Genomic DNA, 18,600 nt, shown 5'->3' with positions numbered 1-18,600 from the left:
GGTGCCCCCGCCCGGTGCGGCCGCCGGCAGCGCAGAGCCGGCACCGCGGCAGGCACGGGGGGCGGGCCCGCCTGCGCCAATCGCCGCCGCCAGGGGGCGGCCGCCGCCGCACCACGTGGGCAGGGCTGGAAAGTTACCGGTGCCACCCGCAAGCCCCGCCCCCTGCCCGGGGTGGGCGGGGCCCGACCTGCCCCGCCGCTGGGGGGCGCTGCCCCCTCCCCTGGGCACCACGGGGCGCGGAGGGGGACAAAGCCGGGAACCCCCATCCCGGGCCCGGCTGGGCCAGGGTCTGGGTATCCGAGGGTCCGGCTGTCCGAGGGTCTGGCTGTGCCAGAGTCCGGCTGTGCCAGGGTCTGGCTCTCCGAGGGTCTGGCTGTGCCAGAGTCCGGCTGTGCCAGGGTCTGACTCTCCGAGGGTCTGGCTGTGCCAGAGTCCGGCTGTGCCAGGGTCTGGCTCTCCGAGGGTCTGGCTGTGCCAGAGTCCGGCTGTGCCAGGGTCTGGCTGTCCGAGGGTCTGGCTGTGCCAGATTCCCGCTGTGCCAGGGCCCGGCTGTCCAAGGGTCCGGCTGAGGGTCCCACTCTTCTCCCAAGCAAACAGCGATAGGATGGGGGGGCAGGAGGTGGTCTTATATCCTTCTGCCAGGGGAGGTTGAGGTTGGACATCAGGAGGAATTTCCTCCCAGAAAGGATGATCAGACATTGGATTAGACTGCCCAGGTAGGTGGTGGAGCCACTGTCCCTGGAGGTGTTTAAGGAAAGACTGGAGGTGGCATTCAGTGCCGTGGTCTGGTTGACATGGTGGTGTTTGGACAGAAGTTGGACTTAATGATTGCCAACATCTTCTCCAACATAACTGAGTCTGGGCTTCTGTAAGAGCAGCTGCAGGGGGCTGCAGTCAGTGTTGTTCAGAAAGCTCTGGTCATTTGCAGGGACAGCAGCAGTGGCTGGTAGCTGAAAGTATCCCCAGAAGTGGTTAGAGAGCCCAGAGCAGAACCCTCTGCCCAGTGAGGTCATAGAGCATTGCCCGAGTGCACAGGGAGCCCCGTGAGACAGCCAGGAGGGGACTCATCCATGTGCTTGGTGTTGATTGATGAACGTGCTGCCACTGTGAGCCTGGGACAGCAGGGCTGGGACAGTAGGACTGGCCCCTGTCTCACTGTGTGAGAGGTCAGAGGTGTTCAGGAGTTGGGACTCCACTGGTGCTTTTTCCAGACCCCACAAGATGAGCCTGGGCAAACCCCTGGTGGGCAGAGCTTTACTGCCACTATAAACTGGGGACACAGGCGAAGGAATAGCAAGGCCTTGAGGGAACTCCAGGATGACACAGTGACTTGCTGTCTGAGCCAGCACGGGCAGGACACAGGAACAACCACAAAACCACGGATGAAAGACAAAGAGGAAATTTATTTTCATTACCTCACCGACTGGAGGATCCCCCAAGCAGCACCCCAGCACACAAGCAAGGATGCAGGCACTGTGGATCTTGGTCCATGCTAGAGGATCACTGAACTTGCTGTTTTTGCCTGTTCATCAAGGATTTGTGCAGTTGTGGTTTACCACTGTGATTTGATCTTTCCCACAGCAGGCCAGGAATCTCAGGCATGTTAAATAAGGTGCCACTAAGTCTATCACAGGCCTGTGTTATCTAAACACAGAAGTTCTACTTACTGAACATACAAAGCTAAACAATGATGAGTATGGTATATGTGTTTTTCTACATCAGCTGCAAGGCACTTGAGCATGTTTACAATCTTTCTTGCCTATCTTTCCATATTTTTCCACACTTGGCTCCACTGGGACTCCTCATCCTGTGTGTCCCCATCAGCTGGCCAACGGCCCCTGCCTGCTCAGCTGCAGCTGCCCACTCACCAGGACACGTCCCTGGGTGTGCTTGTGGGCACCTCGAAGCAGGGAGGGGGACTTAGCAGGAAGCAAGACCAGGGATCCAAAGCATTTGGCAGAGGCATGGCAGGAACGGGGAGCAGGGCCTGAGGAGAGGTAAGGTTTGGGCAGCAAAGCTGTGAAGAATGGGGGATGCAGGGGGCGGGAGTGTGTCACACTCTCCCGTAGCTGTTCTGGTAGGGGCTGTACTCATTGGGGGCAGCTGGGGGCCCAGGCATTGGAGGTGGTGCATGGTTGCTGCTGTCCACAAGAGGCTCATGGCTGTCCTTGGGTGGCAGCTCAGTCACATAGCAGATGTTCTCGCTGTAGTTGGGCTTGAAGCTCTCCACGACATCTTTGGGGACTCCAGCCCATTCCTCCAGGGAGCAGAGCAGGGTGAGAGGAGGCACCAGCCAACCCAGCCCCAACCCCACGCAGCAGGGGTGAGCCCAGGGCAGGGCTGCCTGCAGCACCTTACCTGGAAATTGCCGTTGTGGGTGATAAACAGCTCATCAAAATTCTTGCTGGGGTTGGGAATTCGGGGCATCAGGATGACCCATACCCTGTGCAGGAGAGGTGTGTTAGAGGGGAAGATCCCCTGTGCTGCTGCCCCCAGTCAGCTCCCCACACTCACCTTTCCATGCGCACCAGCAGGATGACAAGGACCAGCAGGAGCAGGCAGGAGGCAATGGGGACCAAGACCGTGCGGATCCCAAACCAGTGCAGCCATTCCTCCACCGTGCCTGGAAAGAGCAGGGGTGACACTGACCCCCAGACAGCACACCACCATGGCAGTGGGGTGGGCCTGCTGGTGGCCCTTTGTGGGTGGCCATGGCATTGCTCATGGCGGGGCTCAGCTGGGAACAGAGGATGGAGAAGGGGCCTGTCCCCAGGCCCTGCCATCCTGTCACCATAACTAGCTGGTGACTCTGTCCTGGCCCAGCCATGCCCTCCAGTGCTAAGAAGCCCCAGCAAAAGTCAGCTGTTCCCACTGGTGGGGTGTGTTTTGCTTCCAGAAGTACAAAGGATGCTGCTGCTGGCACCCACATGCCCAGATGGGTCTTGCCCCTACAGCTGCTGCTTAGGGCCATTCTTTACTTGCTTGGACATCTCTCACCTGCTGAGCCCTGCCATGCTCCAGTCCATCCAGTCCACTGCAGCCCTCAGAACATACCCTTGCTGGTGGAGTTGCTGCCCCAGATGACAGGAACACTCCACTCGCTCCAGAACTGGGTGGTGCCACAGTATTTGTTGATCTTGCTGCGCACGTAGAAGGTATAGGACTTCTCATAGTCCACGCTGGGTAAGGAGAAGACAGCTCCATTCACCGAGAGCTCCTGCAGAGACATGAGCCCTGTGCTGCTGGCTGGGATCACCTTGGAGGCTGGTAAACAGCTCACCCCAGGCACAGCCACAAGGGTGCAGTGCTCAGGGCTCTCACCGTCCAGCTGGTGTCCTTGTTGCTCTTGTACTTGACAGTGTGCTCCAGGCACTTCTCTCTGCAGTACGGGGAGGCCCAGGTCAGCTGCAGCTGATTGTTGCTCATGTTGCGGATGGTCAGGTTGACAGGCGGCCCCGGTTTCACTGTAAGGGACAGGTAATGCCCAAGGAGGGCTGGCCCCATGCCACAATGGCTCTGCTGCCAGCTGGGAGCTCACAAGGGAGCCCTGCAGAAGGGAGGGGGGTCCCCCCACCACTCTGTACCCAGGTCCTGTAGCAACATGGGCTTGCTGGGGATCTCCACAGTCTTGCCACCGATGCTGGCATTGATGAGAACATGGAAAGGCTGGAACTGGATGAGCTCGTTCTGCTTGAAGTGGCAGCCAACCCTGACACCCTGGTCCTGCAGGTACTGCTTGCACTCCACCATCTTGTTGGACGTGTTCTTGTACCTGTGCCACAGTGGGTTACCAGGACTCCCCAAGGCCTCACATGCTCCAGCCTTCGCCGGGACCCCTGTCCCCAGCACACCCCATTCTGCTAGTCCTGGAGACAGAGCCTGCCCCACCCTGGGCTTGGGGGGGAGGAGCAGCCTGATGCCAGGGCCAGCAATGCTGGCAGCAGCCCCCCTGCACAGGGACCCATTGCTGGACACTGCTGTAGGACTGGCTATGGGGCAAGGGCACTTACCAGTAGAAGAGGGAGTAGTTGACTGTGGGCATCTCTCTGCTCCCCCACATGCAGGTCATGTACTCCTCGTTGAAGAAGACACACTCCACCCCTGCAAACAACAGACACTGCTGGGTATGGCAGTGGTGGGTGGCTGTGCCAGGGCCCAGGGGTGCACCGGGGAGACATGGCACATGCCAGATCCCTGCATTTCCCTATGAGCCTCCCTCCGTGTGAACCAAACAAACTCATCAGCCAGCACTGCAGGGGCAGGAGAAAGCCAGGGTCGAGCTTTCCTGGGTTGTAACGTAACACGATGGAGCAAACAGGCTGTTTCTACATGTGGAGATGGAGGGCACCTTCCTGCAAGCCCAGAAAGTCCAGTGATACTGAGGAGCTTTTTCCACAGGAAGCTGTTGTTTTACTGACAGCCAGACAAGGAGTGATTTTTTTTCTCAGAAAACAGTGGCCGGGACGAGAGTGCTAGGTGGAAAAAAAAAGCTTCTGTGTACTGTCCCCTTCCTGTGCACAGCACTATTGAGGTGACCAGGATGGAAAGGGCAGCTGGTGCAGATCCACTGACCATCCTGGCACACACCCACACATAGCACAGACCAAAAGGATCTGCCAGGAGAGTGATGGGGCAGGAGTGCTGCAGGACTAGCAGCCAGGGGGCCGGTGGGGTCAGAAATGCTCCAGCACTGCAGTGGGCACAAGGACACCCCCCAACAGGGCTCCCTGGTACAGCCTGACCCTCCTGGCAGCCCCACTGCGAGGGGCCATCTAAGTGCTGCAGGTCCTGGGACACATCAGGGGTCGCAGGGTCCCTGGTGTGCGCCACAACAGCGCGCCAGCCCACACAGCCCACATCCTGTCCTCACCCGCCATCACTGGGGCTCTCCAGTCCCCAGCCCCTAACACAAAAGGGGCCCGTGGCCTTCCCATGTGCCCCCTTACCTGGGTGGCTGTGGACAGCAGCGGGGTAGGGACCCGGCCCGCAGAGGAGGAGGAGGAGAACAGGCACAAGGAAGGTGCCAGGAGCCGCCATGGGGGCTGCTGACCCGGGACGCGTGTGCACAGCCTCGCACAGGGCTGCCGGCTTCCGCACCCACAGTTTCCTGCCCCATGGCACCGCCTGCTCCGGGGCCCCCCCTACGTGCTGCCCCGTGGGGCCACCTTTTGGGGACCATGGCATATTCCAGGGGGGCCCCACAGCTCATCCCAGTGGGATCGCACAGCTCGTCCCACTGGGACCCCATGGCTCATCCCAGTGGAACTCCACGGCTCATCCCACTAGGATACCACAGCTAACCCACTGGTACCCCACAGCGCATTCCCACCAGGACTGCGTCACCCTTTCTGCTCAGTTCCCACCTCTCACACCTCTTGGACCCCCCCAGTTCGTCCTGCAGGCTTCCCATGGCTCACACTGCCATGCTGTAGGGATTACCGCCACTGGGCTGCCCCAGGAGCATGGCTGGCATGGGGATCCCAACGCCCAGCCCGCCTGGATCCCTGGGAGCATCACTGGGAGGCACTGGGGCAGTCGGAGGGGGCGGCTGCAGGGAGAGAGTCACAGCGGGGCTTTGTGTGTGTGACAGTACGGCCGGCGTCCCCGGGGGCTGTTGCCGGTGCGGTGATGGCCGCACCGGGGGTGTTGGTGGCCGGGGTCCCGGGGGTGCCCCGCTATCGGGCCGGGGGGCAGCCAAGGCCGGGGGCGAGCGATCCCGTCCCCACACGCCACCGGCGCGGCGCCTCCGCCGGGGGGCGCGCGCGCGCCCCTCGGGCTGCCCCGTCCCTCTTCGACCCTTTCCGGCTTCGCTCGGCGCGGGCTCGGGCCCCCCCGGCACTGCTCGGGACTTTCCTGCGGCGCTCAGCTCTTTTCATCCTCGCTCGTCCCTGCTCCGGGGACGCTCGGCTCTCTCCGGATCTCTCCGCCTGCGCTCGGTGCTCTTCGTCTTTCCTCGGTCGGCTCACAGCAGTACTCGGGTCTCTCCGCTAATTTCCGCCACCCTTCGGCAACATTCGGGCCTCTCCGTCAACGCTCGGGTCTCTCCGTGCTCCTTCGGCCCGGCTTCGGCGGCGCCCACCTGCCCCGGCGCAGCGCGCAGCGCGCAGGCGCGGGCGGCCCCGGCGGCCCTTGTTGTGGCCCGGCCGCCCCCGCCCGGCCGGCCCGCCATGGCGGCCTTCGGCGTCCTCAGCTACGAGCACCGCCCGCTCAAGCGCCCGCGCCTCGGCCCTCCCGACGTGTACCCGCAGGACCCCAAGCAGAAGGAGGTGCGGAGGTCGGCCGTGTTGGGGGGATCCGGGGTGCAGCACCGCTGTGCTGAGGCCGAACCTGAGGAAGCGCCGGGTTAGCGGCGCGAGGGCCGGGAGCCGGGCGAGGGGCCCTGTCCCGGTGGGTTCCCCGGGTTGCGGGGCGCCGGCCGGGCCGGGGGAGCCGCGGTCCCCGTGTCCCAGCGCTGCCCTGGGCGGTGCCTGGTAGCGAGGGCTGGAGGAGGTCGGGGGAGCGGCCGGGCCTCGGCTCGTTGAGCCCCCGCGGTGGGGCCGGAGGCTGCGGCGGTGGGCGCGGAGGGGCCCTGCTGACCGTCCTTCCCCCGCAGGATGAGCTGACTGCGCTGAATGTCAAGCAAGGCTTCAACAACCAGCCGGCGGTCTCTGGGGACGAGCACGGCAGTGCCAAAAATGTCAATTTCAATCCGGCGAAGGTGAGAGACTTCCCCACGGTCGAGGGGCGGGTTTGGCAGGGCAAGGCTGCTGGATGCTGGACACTCCTGGGTCTTGTTCCTTCCCTGTGTCAAGACGGAGGAGATCTTTCCCCTTTTGTATGGGTGTTTTTAAGACTTGATTCTCCATTTCTGTGGAATCCAAGTTCTGCATTCGTTTAGAACTGTGTCCCACCTCTGAGAGAGTGGGTTCTTGTCTGGCTCAGTGTGTCTTAGGGGAAGGTCTGTGTCTGCAGTCCTCGTTAAGCCAGCATCTAGGGCCCCTTAAATTCTGCAATCAAAGTACAAGGCTATGATAGTAGGAGAGGGAAGCTCCTTATTGGTTTGGTTTCATAATGGCCGTGGTAAAAGGAAAGTAAGATTTCTTGAAACATCTGGAAGTTTAAAAATGGGAGTTATATAATAGGTTTCAACTCCATTTTTCCAGTCTCTGAAATCAAGATGTTGACTTCCTGACAAAACAACTAGTAATGACTTGGGTTGGAAGGCAATCAGTAAGCACAGGATATTTGTTTTCCTTGGCTGACTTCTGTCTGAAAAGCCTTCTGTTTGGTTTGACAAGTATTTTTAAGGGTTGTGTCCATCTCAGCTAGAGTCCCTTCTTGATTATTGTATGAATTGTCCAGATGCATTAATCTCTGCAAGTATAACAAAGGAGTTATTGGCAGTTATTTTGTGTTCCAGAAGTAGATACTGGTGAGGCTTCTGGTGGGAATGAAAAGTTATATTTTAAATACACTGATCAGGTCTTTGACCTCTGAAATATAATCAATCCTTACTTTTTCTTCTCCTCCAGATCAGCTCAAATTTTAGCAGTATTATTGCAGAAAAGCTGCGGTGCAACACCCTGCCTGACACGGGGAGACGGAAACCCCAGGTCAATCAGAAGGATAACTTCTGGCTGGTGACAGCTCGTTCTCAGAGTGCCATAAACAACTGGTTCACAGATCTGGCTGGAACTAAGCCCCTCACTCATCTTGCTAAGAAGGTATGTTACAGGAGAGGCAGGCTGGCAGGGCAGAGAATTTAATCTGTGCTTGTTTCTGGAGGTTTTCTGAAGGTCTTTACTGTTTGGAGAAGTTTCTGGTCTATATGTCTTGTGAAGCTTTTAGCTTCAAGAGTGGATGTAGGATTTGTAGTGTCCTGACTGTAGTCACCCACACTTTGAGAACTGGTCTCTTGTCTGTTATTCGGAAGGTTGTTCAGCTTTGCCTTTTGACTTGTAGGACACAACTGATTTATTTAAAGTTCAGTTGTTTTTCAGAAGAGCAGCTGCTGTTACCTTTGGTCTGTTGTTTAGAATAGGACATTTCTGTTGTGGAGGGTTTTTCAAGTTCTCAAAAGCAATAGTGAGAATTACTGAAAATAATCACCTAGATGACTTGCCAGACTTCTGTTGCAGTGAGGTGTTTCTGCTTTTCAGCAGGGGAGAGCGTGTGTGCTATCACTTGGTCTTGGCCAGGCCGCAGTAGTTCTGTGTCCTGGAGTCTAGGGGTAGATATTTCCCTTATAGCTGTAAATTCTGTAGAGTATGACAGATGGGTCTTACTCTGGCGTTTTTTCAGGCCTGAAAGCAAGGGGGATAGCTCTCTCTCAGGGGAGGCCTACAAAGAAGGCACTGTGGAAAAAACATAAGTCCCAGTTGCAAAATGGTCTGAGTCATTCCTGGGGGGAAAATAAAGCAATCCGATTTTCCCAGAATCTGACTCTTTATAAAAACTCAGTCCTTCTTTGCATTTTGGCTGTCAGTTTCCTGAGGTCATGGTGAAAACTTGAACCTTTCAAGGTTTTCCCCTGTTTTCCTGCAATAAGCTCCATCCCTTTCGTGAATTTATATGTGAAAGAGCCAATGTCAGTAGCCAAGTAGTCTGACTTTGAGGCATCAGAGAATAACTGGGAAGAATGTAGGAAACATAGCAGGTAAATGAACATCAGTAGTTCAGGGACTTGAAGATACCTACCAAATGGGCCTATTTTTTGTGTATTTTTTTCATTCCTCTGTGAAAACACACATACTTTTGCTCTCCAGGGTATTGTGTGGAAATGAGCCCCACAGCTGTACTTTTCCTCGTGATGTGTTATTGCTTCCTGGTTTATAGTCCTGCAGTCTGATGATTTCACTGGTATCCTCCTATGTTGTATCTTGGATTAATTAATTCCTTCCTGCTACGTACTCAGTTCCCTGTTTCTGGCAGTCTTCTGTTGAGCATTTGTGATTTTGTGAGACTTCTGTTACCACTCAGTTTTATATACAAAGTGAAGAGTCTTGTTTTCACTTTGTATGGCAGATACTCTGTTACTGACTCAGTCCTTAGTCTGTTACCTTTCGTAGCTCTTTATGTGCTCTGGAGGATAATCTCCAAGATGTTTGCAGGATTCAGGGCATGGATTTACAGTGACATAATTATATTTTCTGTCTTCTTTCAATTTGTTTTCTTTCTGTTTATACTGAAATGCAGCTCTGGTACTGTTGCTTTCTGACCACAGGTGAATTTTGGCAGCAGGTTTTTTGAGGTAGAGGTACTGTGTTGCTCTGTTCCCTTTTTACCTTTTTCATGCTTACAGCAGGTATAACTGCCTTAGCTGCTTCAGTTCTTATTCTAACTGCTTGGTTCAGTTTTCCCTCTCCATTTGATTTCAGGTGCCCATCTTTAGCAAGAAGGAAGAAGTCTTTGGTTATTTGGCAAAATACACTGTTCCAGTAATGAGAGCAGCGTGGCTCATCAAAATGACTTGTGCCTATTATGCTGCCATCACGGAGACGAAGGTGAAAAAACGTCATGTCATTGATCCCTTCATTGGTAAGCACTCTGAGCAGCACTGGGTTTGTCCATCCCAGCTGTTTCCTTCTCTGAGCCTGCTCTTGGTTAGTAAGAGGTAGCCTGGATATCCATACAGACTTGTTTCCTGCTGGTAAGTCCTTGGGTTTTGATGTGAGTAACTCTCTGTACAACAGGCCCACCTGTGAAAGTACACTGAAAAGTAAATCTTTAGCAGCCATAAATACTTCCTGGGAGCCTTGCTTTTCTTTCTCTCTGTTACATTCTACTGAGCTCCTTTGCTGCTTAACCTGTTTTTTTCTTACCACACAAAGACTGTAAATTTGCAGTTTAGTGATGACTGATTAGCTACTTCCCAAGTGAGTGTGTGTATTTCCCAGAGAATTCTGGTCTGTTACTCCCTGGCATTACTGGATCCAACATCCTTTGCATCCTGGCCTGCTCCAGGTTGCTGTGGTCTAGAAGAGTTCCCCTGACTGTGTTCTGGGTTTTTTGGCTCTCCACCTATGCACCATCCTGGTTTTTTCCTACTCCTCTTTGCCATGGTGCTCACTGCTAACCTGTTTTCTCCAGAATGGACACAGATCATCACCAAGTACCTGTCAGAGCAGCTGCAGAAGATTGCAGAGTTTTACAGACAGCTGCCAGGGCAAGGCTGTGGTTCTCCATCGGGACCAATGCCCCAAGAGGTGGAACAGGCTTTGAAGCAGTGGGACTACAATGAGAAACTCGCTATGTTCATGTTCCAGGTGAGGGACTGGCAAGGGCTGCTGGGTCAGTGTGAGCAGAGGAGGGCAAGGGGAGTGGATGCCAAGTGATTTAATTCTGCAGAATGCTCTCTTTTCTGTGAATAGACCACTAGGACTAGTTGCAGTTTTGAGCTCAGTAATAGGGCAGGAGTAGCACAGAGCTGTGAAAACTTCCAGAGTTATTTCCATTGTTGTAGTGCAGGCTGCTCCTGCTCTTCCTTATTTTAGTGCTGGTTACTTCAACTTTCACCCATTTGCTTTGCTTTTATCTGTGTGCAGGATGGCATGCTGGACCGGCATGAGTTCCTGACTTGGGTCCTCGAGTGCTTTGAGAAGATACGGTCAGGAGAAGATGAATTTCTGAAAATGCTTCTTCCTTTGCTGCTGCGGGTGAGAAATGCACTCTCAGCTTGCTTTAGGATAGCGTTGACTTCTGCTTTGGCCATCCCCTTCCTATTGCCTCAGGGGATAATGAATTATTTTTTACCAAGAACACCAGGGAGTGTCTCTATGAGCATCCTTCTTAGCTCATGCAAGGATGTCTTTTTAGTCCTGCTCTTTTCCAGTTTTTATTCTCCTTTTTCCCTGCACTGGACTTGGTAATCCTTGCCTGTGCCACAGCTGTGATAGTTCCACTGATTGTGCACCAGTACATGGAAACTGCTTTTTTCTTCCTTTCTCTTGCGACAGAGTCTGGGCAAGCCTTTGAAGCTCTGGGAGGGCTCTGTGTGTGTACATTTTTATACATTAAGTCATTGCCAGGGAGCGTTTCAAGGGTTTTTCTGATGCTTACTAGCCAGTGGGTGATCCGTGATTCTAAGGAGCTCTCTGTAAAAAGGAACTGCCTCTTGAAGGCAGTGTCACACAGTGTAGTACTTTGGGAGGGTCAGGGTATTTTCTTGTGTTCCTTGTGACAAGGATGTTTGCCTCTCCTTCCATCTTCCCTGCAGTACTCGGGAGAATTTGTGCAGTCTGCGTACCTGTCCAGACGTCTGGCCTACTTCTGCACCCGCAGGCTTGCTCTGCAGCTGGATGGTGCTGGGGGACACCCACCACACATCCTGTCTGCCCAGACAGGGAATGCTCTTCCTTCAACTCCCACCCCTCAGCCAGCTGCAGGGAATCCTCCTCCCAGCCCTTTCAGCGACTTATTACTGTGCCCCCAGCACCGGCCAGTGGTGTATGGCCTCAGCTGCATCCTTCAGGTAGGTTTAAGTGATGGTCATTCTTGGGTCAACAGGGACAGTTTGTGTGCCATCACAGAAAAATGATTACAGTCTGAGTCAGCAGCTTCTTAAGTACAGAAATATCAAACCATGATAATCTTTGGTGGTGTGTTACAGAGCTGTTGTCAGATGTCAGTGCTGTAGCAGTGCCCTTGACTGACTTGCATAAGAAAAATGGGCTGGAATAGAGCCTTTTGCTCTACTCACAGGTGCCTCGCATGGCTGGGAAAGCTTTAAAAAAGAGGGGATGAGAAAGAAAGGGTTATTTCCTATTGTGTATATCAATAGCAGGTTGTCATCCAGGAAGGGAAATTATGCCAGAAATGAAAGTGCTTTGTAATTTTGCCAGCTCTTAAAAACAAACATCCCCTCATCAGAAAAAAAGTTCCCACAGAACAAAAAAAACCACCCACAACCAAACAGCACAAGAGACAGCCCCTCCCACTTTATGGAAAAATGTAGTGGTTTATTAGGAGTGGTAGCAGACTGTGAAAAGGAGCTACTCTAAACTCATAATCTTTATAGGTGATTAAACATTGCAATAAAAGGGCAAGGTTGCCAAAGCCTTACTGACAGATGTTTGAAGAATTGGTCCTGTTGTGACACTGTGGGATTCAGTCCTTACTGTCCTCATGTCAGAAAGAGGCATGTTCTGTTTAGTGTGTGCATTCATTCATGATTGTGTTTTTCTCCTTCAAGAGGAGAGTGACTAGGTGAGGTGGGTCCATGCAGAAGGAGTGGAGATTGTTTCTTCAGGGGAGAAAAGACTTGTTAAAGCAGAGAAGGTTCCAGAGAATGCAGGATGGAGCAGGAGTTGGAGAGGAAGAGTGCACAAAGCTTGGGAACCTGCTGGTCACGAGAGAAACTTGAGATGGAGGAACCCTGGCAGGATCAAGAAGCAGCCAGCCAGCTTTCAGAGAGAGAAAAAGAAAATTCCTGTAGTACAGTTGGCTAGAAGTAAGGATCTTTCTAGAAGCAAGGGAGAGCAATGTAGGGTTAAAAATAAACCCTTTGCATTCTTATTAACTCTTGTTTGTTTTCTGTTGAAGAAATTTAGAGGATTGGTTTTTTATTTTCTGTGTGATAAAACATGTCTTTAATATAAAATCTTGTATTTGGGGAGCTTACTTTAGGGAAAATAGATGAGCATATACGCCTCAAAAATTTGGCTGGTTTGGAGTTCGGACACAACTTAAAAAGTTGATGTTGTTTAATGATTGTGTGATCTTTAGTGTGTCTGTGGAAATAGGTGCATTTCTAAGAATTTCCATCATTCTAAGAATGTACATAATTAACCTTTGCTTAAATGCTCTCAAGATAAGCAGATTCTTTGGTTCGAGTGTCTAAAACAGTTTTGTGGGCCAGAAACTGTAGGGGAGTATCATAGGAATTGTTTAGAGAAGTTTTGTCTGTGTTTATGTGAGTGTACAATCTCATAAAAAAATGAGAATGCATATAGCATGGTATTGTTACCATAATAATCAGACTTGTGATTATCAAACAAAATGGTTTAATTGATTTAGGTCTGTTATCTCATATTTCTTCTCAGACTTCACACTTGATGAGAGTTTTAAGTCACTAATGTAAATGCTGCTTCTGGACCATGAGGGTTGGATTGTGCATTGGAGGTGTGAGTTTGTATGATCCAAAGGGTCTTGCAGAGCTTAGAATAAAAAAAAAAAAACAAAAACAACCCAACCCACCCAGATAGTAAATGTGCTGTATAGAGGATAATGAGTGCCTGGGCAATAGAATAAAGTAGCGGTTAGTTCTGTAGAAATGTAACTTAATTGTTTGGACCTTCATTTGCATAGTGATACTGACTTTTCTATCTGTTGCAGAGTATAATTTTGTGTTGCCCGAGTGCCCTTGTGTGGCATTATTCCTTGACTGATAGCAGGATAAAGACTGGCTCTCCATTGGACCACCTGCCTATAGCCCCATCCAACTTGCCCATGCCAGGGGGGAATTCAGCCTTTACACAGCAGGTGAGCAGCCTTCAGAAAAGGGGGCTCTTGTGGTTTGGGATAACAGCTGTATCTTAGCTCTTTCAGAATTTTCTTTTCATGTTGTGTGATAAGCAGATCTGGAGGTGCTATCTCACTCCCTAGGAATTAAGTGTTCTCATTCTGCTATAAGCCAGACAGTGATGTCCTTGGAAGATGGGAAAAATCTAACCTTAAGTAGAATTGCTGTCAGTCTCTTTGTTTTCTATAATTTTGTTCACAGGACTCCTAAGGCATCCTTTTGTATGTTTACACAAGTCCATTGTTTCTAGGTTCGGGCAAAGCTGCGTGAAATTGAGCAGCAGATAAAAGAACGTGGCCAGGCTGTGGAGGTTCGCTGGTCATTTGACAAGTGCCAAGAAACCACAGCAGGTAACTTGCTGTAGGTTAAAATTTCTTTCCCCCGATCCATGTGCTGCTCTGACAAAACTCCTGTCTGGCTATTCTTTTTGATTTTTCCAATTTACTACTGTTTGTATTTACTGTCAGCAGTAAGACATGGCTCTTTTTCTTTCCAGAGCAAAATCTTATGAGGGTCCATTTCTCCAGGTATAGGGGTAGTTTCTTTACTGGAAGCTGGAAATATTTATCAGGGAACTATACTCTTGTTTGTGTGCCATGCTCTAATGCTTTCCCCTAAAACCTGCTGTTGGCCGCAGTAAGAGTCAGGATATTAGGCTGGGTGGACCCTTGCCTGACTGGTACAGCTTTCCTTGGACAATGAGCTTGCAGAAGCTTCTCACAGAGTCATAGACTGGTTTGGGTTGGAAGGGACCTTAAAAATCAAGTCTTCATTCCCTTGCCATGGGCAGGGACACCTTCCCCTAGATCTGGTTGCTCAGGACCAATCCAGCCTGGCCCTGACCACTTCCAGGAGTGGAACATCCACAACCTCTCTGGACAACCTGTCCCACTGCTTCATCACCCTCACAGGGAAGAATTTCTTCCTGACATCCAGTCTGAGTCTATCCTTGTTCAGTTTAAAACCATTACCCTTTGTCCTGCCCTTGTAAAAAGTTTCTCTCAACCTTTCTTGTAAGTCTCCCTTAGTGTGCAGAGTGACAGTTTAGTCACCATAGAGCCTTTTCTTCAGGCTGAACAATCCCGGTTCTCTCAGCCTTTCCTCCTAGGAGGGGTGTTCCATCCCTCTAATCAATTTGGTGGCCTCCTCTGGGTTCACTCCAACAGGTCCAGGAGAATCCCAGAGCTGGAGGCAGCACGGCAGGTGGGGTCTGACCAGAGTGGAGCAGAGGGGCAGAATCCCCTCCCTCCCCTGCTGCTCACAGGGCTTTTGCTGCAGCCCAGGACACACTTGGCTTTCTGGGCTGTGAGTGCACACGGCTGGTCCTGTCCAGCCTCTCCTCCCCCAGTATCCCCAAGTCCTTCTCAGCAGGGCTGCTCTCCATCTGTTCATCTCCCTTCCTGGATCAATACTGGGCTTGCCCTGCCCCAGGTGCAACTTGACCTTGCAGTTGTACTTGACCTTGTTGAAGCTCATGGGATTCCCATGGGCCACTGACTGAGCTTGGCCAGGTCCCTCTGGATGTCATCCATCCTTCAGGAGTGTCAAGCAAACCACTCAGCTTGGTGTTATCTACAGATTTGATGAGGGTGTACTTGATCTTTGTCAATGTCACCACTCATCCCTGATGTCTGTTGGGGCTCTGAGCCTTTGACCACTACCATCTGGATGTGACTGTCCAACCAGTTTCTCATACACTGAACAGTCCAGCATGCCTGGTGCTATCGTAGGCCCTCCCATTGTCAGGAAAAAACCACTATTTTGGTGGCAACAACAGCCATGGAACCATGTGTTAGTTGACTGGGCCCATCTATTTCTTCCAGTGTCATTCCCTGTAGCAAGAAGGATAGAAGGGAAAATAATCTTTGTTCCAGAATCCCTTGCTAGTAGTTGATCCCAAGGTCCTGAAGTCCCTTTTGATTGTCTTTGGGCTACACTTGCGACTTCATCTCCTTCTGCATGGGAGACCAGTAATGGGTAATAGTCTGAAGGCTGTACCAGGCTGGGAAGTTTCATGATTTCACATCCTTAACCTGGGCCCCAGGAATGCATCAGAGTTCCCTTAGAGAAGGGTCCATCTGGCATTTGGATAAAGGGTCCAAACCCTGTCTTCCACTTAGAAGAGAATCACCTACAGCTACAACCCATTCTTTCTTCCTTGTGGAGCTGGTCTTGATACAAGGTGTAGGCCTTTCTGACCTTGGCAACACGTCTGGTGTTGCTCTAGAGTCTGTTGTACCAGGTGCCAAGTACACGTTTCTCTTTTCTGTTTTCTTCTAGGTTTCACTATTGGCCGTGTCTTGCATACATTAGAAGTTCTGGACAGTCACAGCTTTGAAAGATCTGACTTCAGCAACTCTTTGGATTCGTTGTATAACAGGATATTTGGGCTGGGCCCGACCAAAGACAGTCATGAGGTGCTCTGGAACTTTGCTGCTGGGCCCTGGTCTTGGATGTGGCTGTGTTCTTGTTTATATCCCACTGTTACTGTCATGTGTCTGCAGAGAGCTGACTAGGTAGTGGCCCTTGGCCAAGAGACATGTTCTCCATTGAAAAGGATTTCACGCAGCCTTGTTAGGGAGGTACTAAAATGAGAAGAGGGGGTGGTTCTGTGCTCTAGAAAGTCCAACAAATACATATAAGCTTGAGAGAATTCACTGATGAAGGACATCAATCTTCATATCAGATTGGTGCTAGGGACTTGTTATCCCATTGCTAGCTTGGTCACATTTTGGGCTGGCTGCTGCTTTCCTGGGAGCTCACAGTTCAGGTTCCTCTTAGCCTGGGAGGTGATGTATTTATGATGTGTAGGACCATAGTGCATCCACTCCTGCATTGGCTCCCAGAAGAGCTGCAGGACTGGCTGTTTGTATACTGTGAGGATTTTGAGAAGTTGTGTCTTACTCAGTTCTGTGATTAGCACTCTATAGATGTGCTGCTGGAAGAGAGATGATTTTCTGAAGCAGAGTCAGTCTGGAGATTTGTCAGGGGCTGTGGACCTCATGTTGCAAAATGGAGTCAAAGCAGGAGGGCTCTAGCTTGATGTCTGTCCTCCCTGTTTAGGAGGAGGGGAATGTAGCAGTCTTGAGGCTCTGTTCTATGGGGAGTTGACCCACTGTTCTGTCTGCTCCCCTCTTCTGCTTGGCTCAGGTTCTCACTGCAGTGCTTCCATCCCCCCAGATCTCCCCAGACGATGATGCAGTGGTGGCCTTGCTGTGTGAGTGGGCTGTCAGCTACAAACGCTCTGGGCGCCACAGGGCCATGGTCGTGGCCAAGCTGCTGGAGAAGCGTCAAGCAGAGATCGAGGCTGAGGTAGGTCCTTATTCCTGGAAGGCTGGGAGCAGCAGAGGGGAGCAGAGGTTACCTAACTCTGATTACACCGACGGGCAAAGGCTGATCAGCACAGTGCCTCTTGTCACTGGTGCTGCTAATTATGGCATTTGCTCCATCTGACCCAATGTAGGTCATAAATGAGCCTGTGGGATGGCGCATATCCCATTTCTTGGATACATTTGAGGACAGCTGATTTCAGTGCAGAAGTGCTGACATGCTTGGAGACTCTGCAGTAGCTTACAGAAACCTGTGTGGTAGCCTGCTTCTAAGAGCAAGATAGAAAAATTCTCTTGAAGACTTCTTTTTTGAGATATATGGGTAGGAAGTTTCTCGTCTGTGTGAGCAGTCAGTACTTTTTCCTGTTTTCTGCAGAGATGTGGGGACTCTGAAGTTGTGGATGAGAAGGGCTCCATCTCCTCGGGCTCTCTGTCAGCAGCCAGCGCTCCTGTCTTTCAGGATGTCCTTATGCAGTTCCTTGACACTCAAGCTCCTATGCTAAGTATGTAAATAAGAACTTGTGGTCTCCCAGTTTGTAGCTTTCCCTCTCTTGCAAACTTTGAATTTATGTGCAGTTCTCTTGTGTAGGTATTGGGTGTATCTAAATTCTCTATCTGGCTTCCTTGCAATTCAGGGCTTATCTTGGAGAGGGAGGAAAAGCAACTTACAGGGCCAGATGACAGAAAGATGATACAGAGGCACTTCTGTTAACAGAGTATTGGCCGAGGATAAATGAGTTTAATCAGGTATTACTTCAGGCTGAGAATTAAAGGGAGGTTTTTAACTGGTGACAGAGCTCTGGCTCTCATGGGAAGTTCTGCAAACAGGTTAAGGGGGATAGGATAACAGGTCTGAATGATGCAGGCAGCTGTTTGTACACCCAGGAATAGCACTTCTAGGCTGAAGTCCAGTACCTCTGGGCTGTGACACTGGAGAGCTTTTGACTTACTTGCTAATTTTTGCAACTGGACTTTCTGCTTTTAGTCCCTGCTGTAATCTCAGAACTGTGTATCAGTCACTGTGTTGGCGTCTCAGGAAATGCTTTCCCTTGCCCTAGGATAGGTGTCTGTTACTTAGAGTGGTGCAGAACTACTCTGATAGCCCTGACTGTCTGTGTTATCCTTTCAGCTGATCCTGGGAAGGAAAATGAGAAGGTGGAGTTCTTTAATCTGGTGCTGCTGTTCTGTGAACTAATCCGACATGATGTCTTTTCCCACAACATCTACATGTGCACGCTCATTTCCCGGGGTGATCTTGCCATGGATTCTCATGGGCCTCGCCCTCCCTCACCCTTTGATGACCCTGCTGAGGAGCATGACAGGAAGGAGACAGAGGGAAGCAGTGGCATCAAGCTGGAGGTGAGAGCATGAGCACCATGGCCCTCCTGTATATCTCTGTGTTGTGCCTGCCTGTTTTTACCAGCTTCGCAGCCTCCTTGCTATTGCCTGCTGGGGGATGTACCACTGACTCCTGCCCTTCCTTCCCCCAACCTGTTTCCTTAGCATTTAAATTTAAGGTTATGTTCTAAGTGACTGGAAAGGATCTGCAGATTGCAGAAGGGTAGATAGGAAAATCTTGCATGGCTTGCTACAGAGCAGCATATCATGAGGTGCTGTGTGAGGCCTGTCCATAATATTTGAGGTGTATCGGGCTCCAACTTGCCAGGCACCACGGGTGTTGGTGGCATATTGCTGTCATCATCCAACATGGACATCAGTGCTGTAGTCAACAAATATTCTCTTGTTCCCTGATGCATCACTGAGACGTAAAGC

General features: G+C 51.5%; 2 protein-coding genes across 7 annotated transcripts in view; one reads left to right on the top strand and one right to left on the bottom strand.

The window, feature by feature from the left end:
* Positions 1-1,383: 1,383 nt before the first annotated feature.
* IL2RG (interleukin 2 receptor subunit gamma) lies at positions 1,384-5,085 on the bottom strand. Its single transcript, XM_066202650.1, has 8 exons — positions 4,947-5,085; positions 4,011-4,101; positions 3,585-3,772; positions 3,322-3,464; positions 3,055-3,217; positions 2,515-2,623; positions 2,359-2,443; positions 1,384-2,257 (listed from the first exon to the last, which is right to left on the bottom strand). The coding sequence occupies exons 1-8, from the start codon at positions 5,035-5,037 to the stop codon at positions 2,054-2,056; spliced, it is 1,074 nt and encodes a 357-aa protein (XP_066058747.1). The 5' UTR covers positions 5,038-5,085; the 3' UTR covers positions 1,384-2,053.
* A 1,043-nt stretch (positions 5,086-6,128) lies between these two features.
* MED12 (mediator complex subunit 12) overlaps positions 6,129-18,600 on the top strand; it is a 35,979-nt gene continuing 23,507 nt past the window's right edge. For 4 of the 6 annotated variants that reach the window (XM_066202322.1, XM_066202324.1, XM_066202321.1 and 1 more), the window contains exons 1-13: positions 6,129-6,266; positions 6,593-6,697; positions 7,512-7,703; positions 9,357-9,516; positions 10,069-10,244; positions 10,524-10,634; positions 11,195-11,449; positions 13,312-13,458; positions 13,749-13,848; positions 15,779-15,915; positions 16,649-16,810; positions 17,204-17,330; positions 17,957-18,186. In XM_066202322.1, the coding sequence (XP_066058419.1) occupies positions 6,168-6,266; positions 6,593-6,697; positions 7,512-7,703; positions 9,357-9,516; positions 10,069-10,244; positions 10,524-10,634; positions 11,195-11,449; positions 13,312-13,458; positions 13,749-13,848; positions 15,779-15,915; positions 16,649-16,810; positions 17,204-17,330; positions 17,957-18,186 (2,001 nt within the window). In that variant the 5' untranslated portion in view covers positions 6,129-6,167. The remainder of the gene's footprint in view (positions 6,267-6,592; positions 6,698-7,511; positions 7,704-9,356; positions 9,517-10,068; positions 10,245-10,523; positions 10,635-11,194; positions 11,450-13,311; positions 13,459-13,748; positions 13,849-15,778; positions 15,916-16,648; positions 16,811-17,203; positions 17,331-17,956; positions 18,187-18,600) is intronic. The other 2 variants (XM_066202323.1, XM_066202325.1) reach the window with 1 other exon arrangement.

Source organism: Chamaea fasciata, unplaced genomic scaffold, assembly GCF_029207755.1.
Source record: "Chamaea fasciata isolate MVZ Bird 193981 ecotype frontalis unplaced genomic scaffold, bChaFas1.0.hap1 SCAF_22, whole genome shotgun sequence".
NCBI lineage: Eukaryota > Metazoa > Chordata > Aves > Passeriformes > Sylviidae > Chamaea > Chamaea fasciata.
This window is presented reverse-complemented; position numbering and strand designations above follow the sequence as displayed.

Excerpts from the sequence above, each read along its gene's own strand:
- IL2RG (XM_066202650.1), bottom strand. The coding sequence starts at position 5,037 with ATGGCGGCTCCTGGCACCTTCCTTGTGCCTGTTCTCCTCCTCCTCCTC. Across the intron at positions 4,102-4,946 it reads TGCTGTCCACAGCCACCCAG|GGGTGGAGTGTGTCTTCTTC; the intron begins GTAAGGGGGCAC and ends TGTTGTTTGCAG. Across the intron at positions 2,444-2,514 it reads CTGCTGGTGCGCATGGAAAG|GGTATGGGTCATCCTGATGC; the intron begins GTGAGTGTGGGG and ends TCTCCTGCACAG.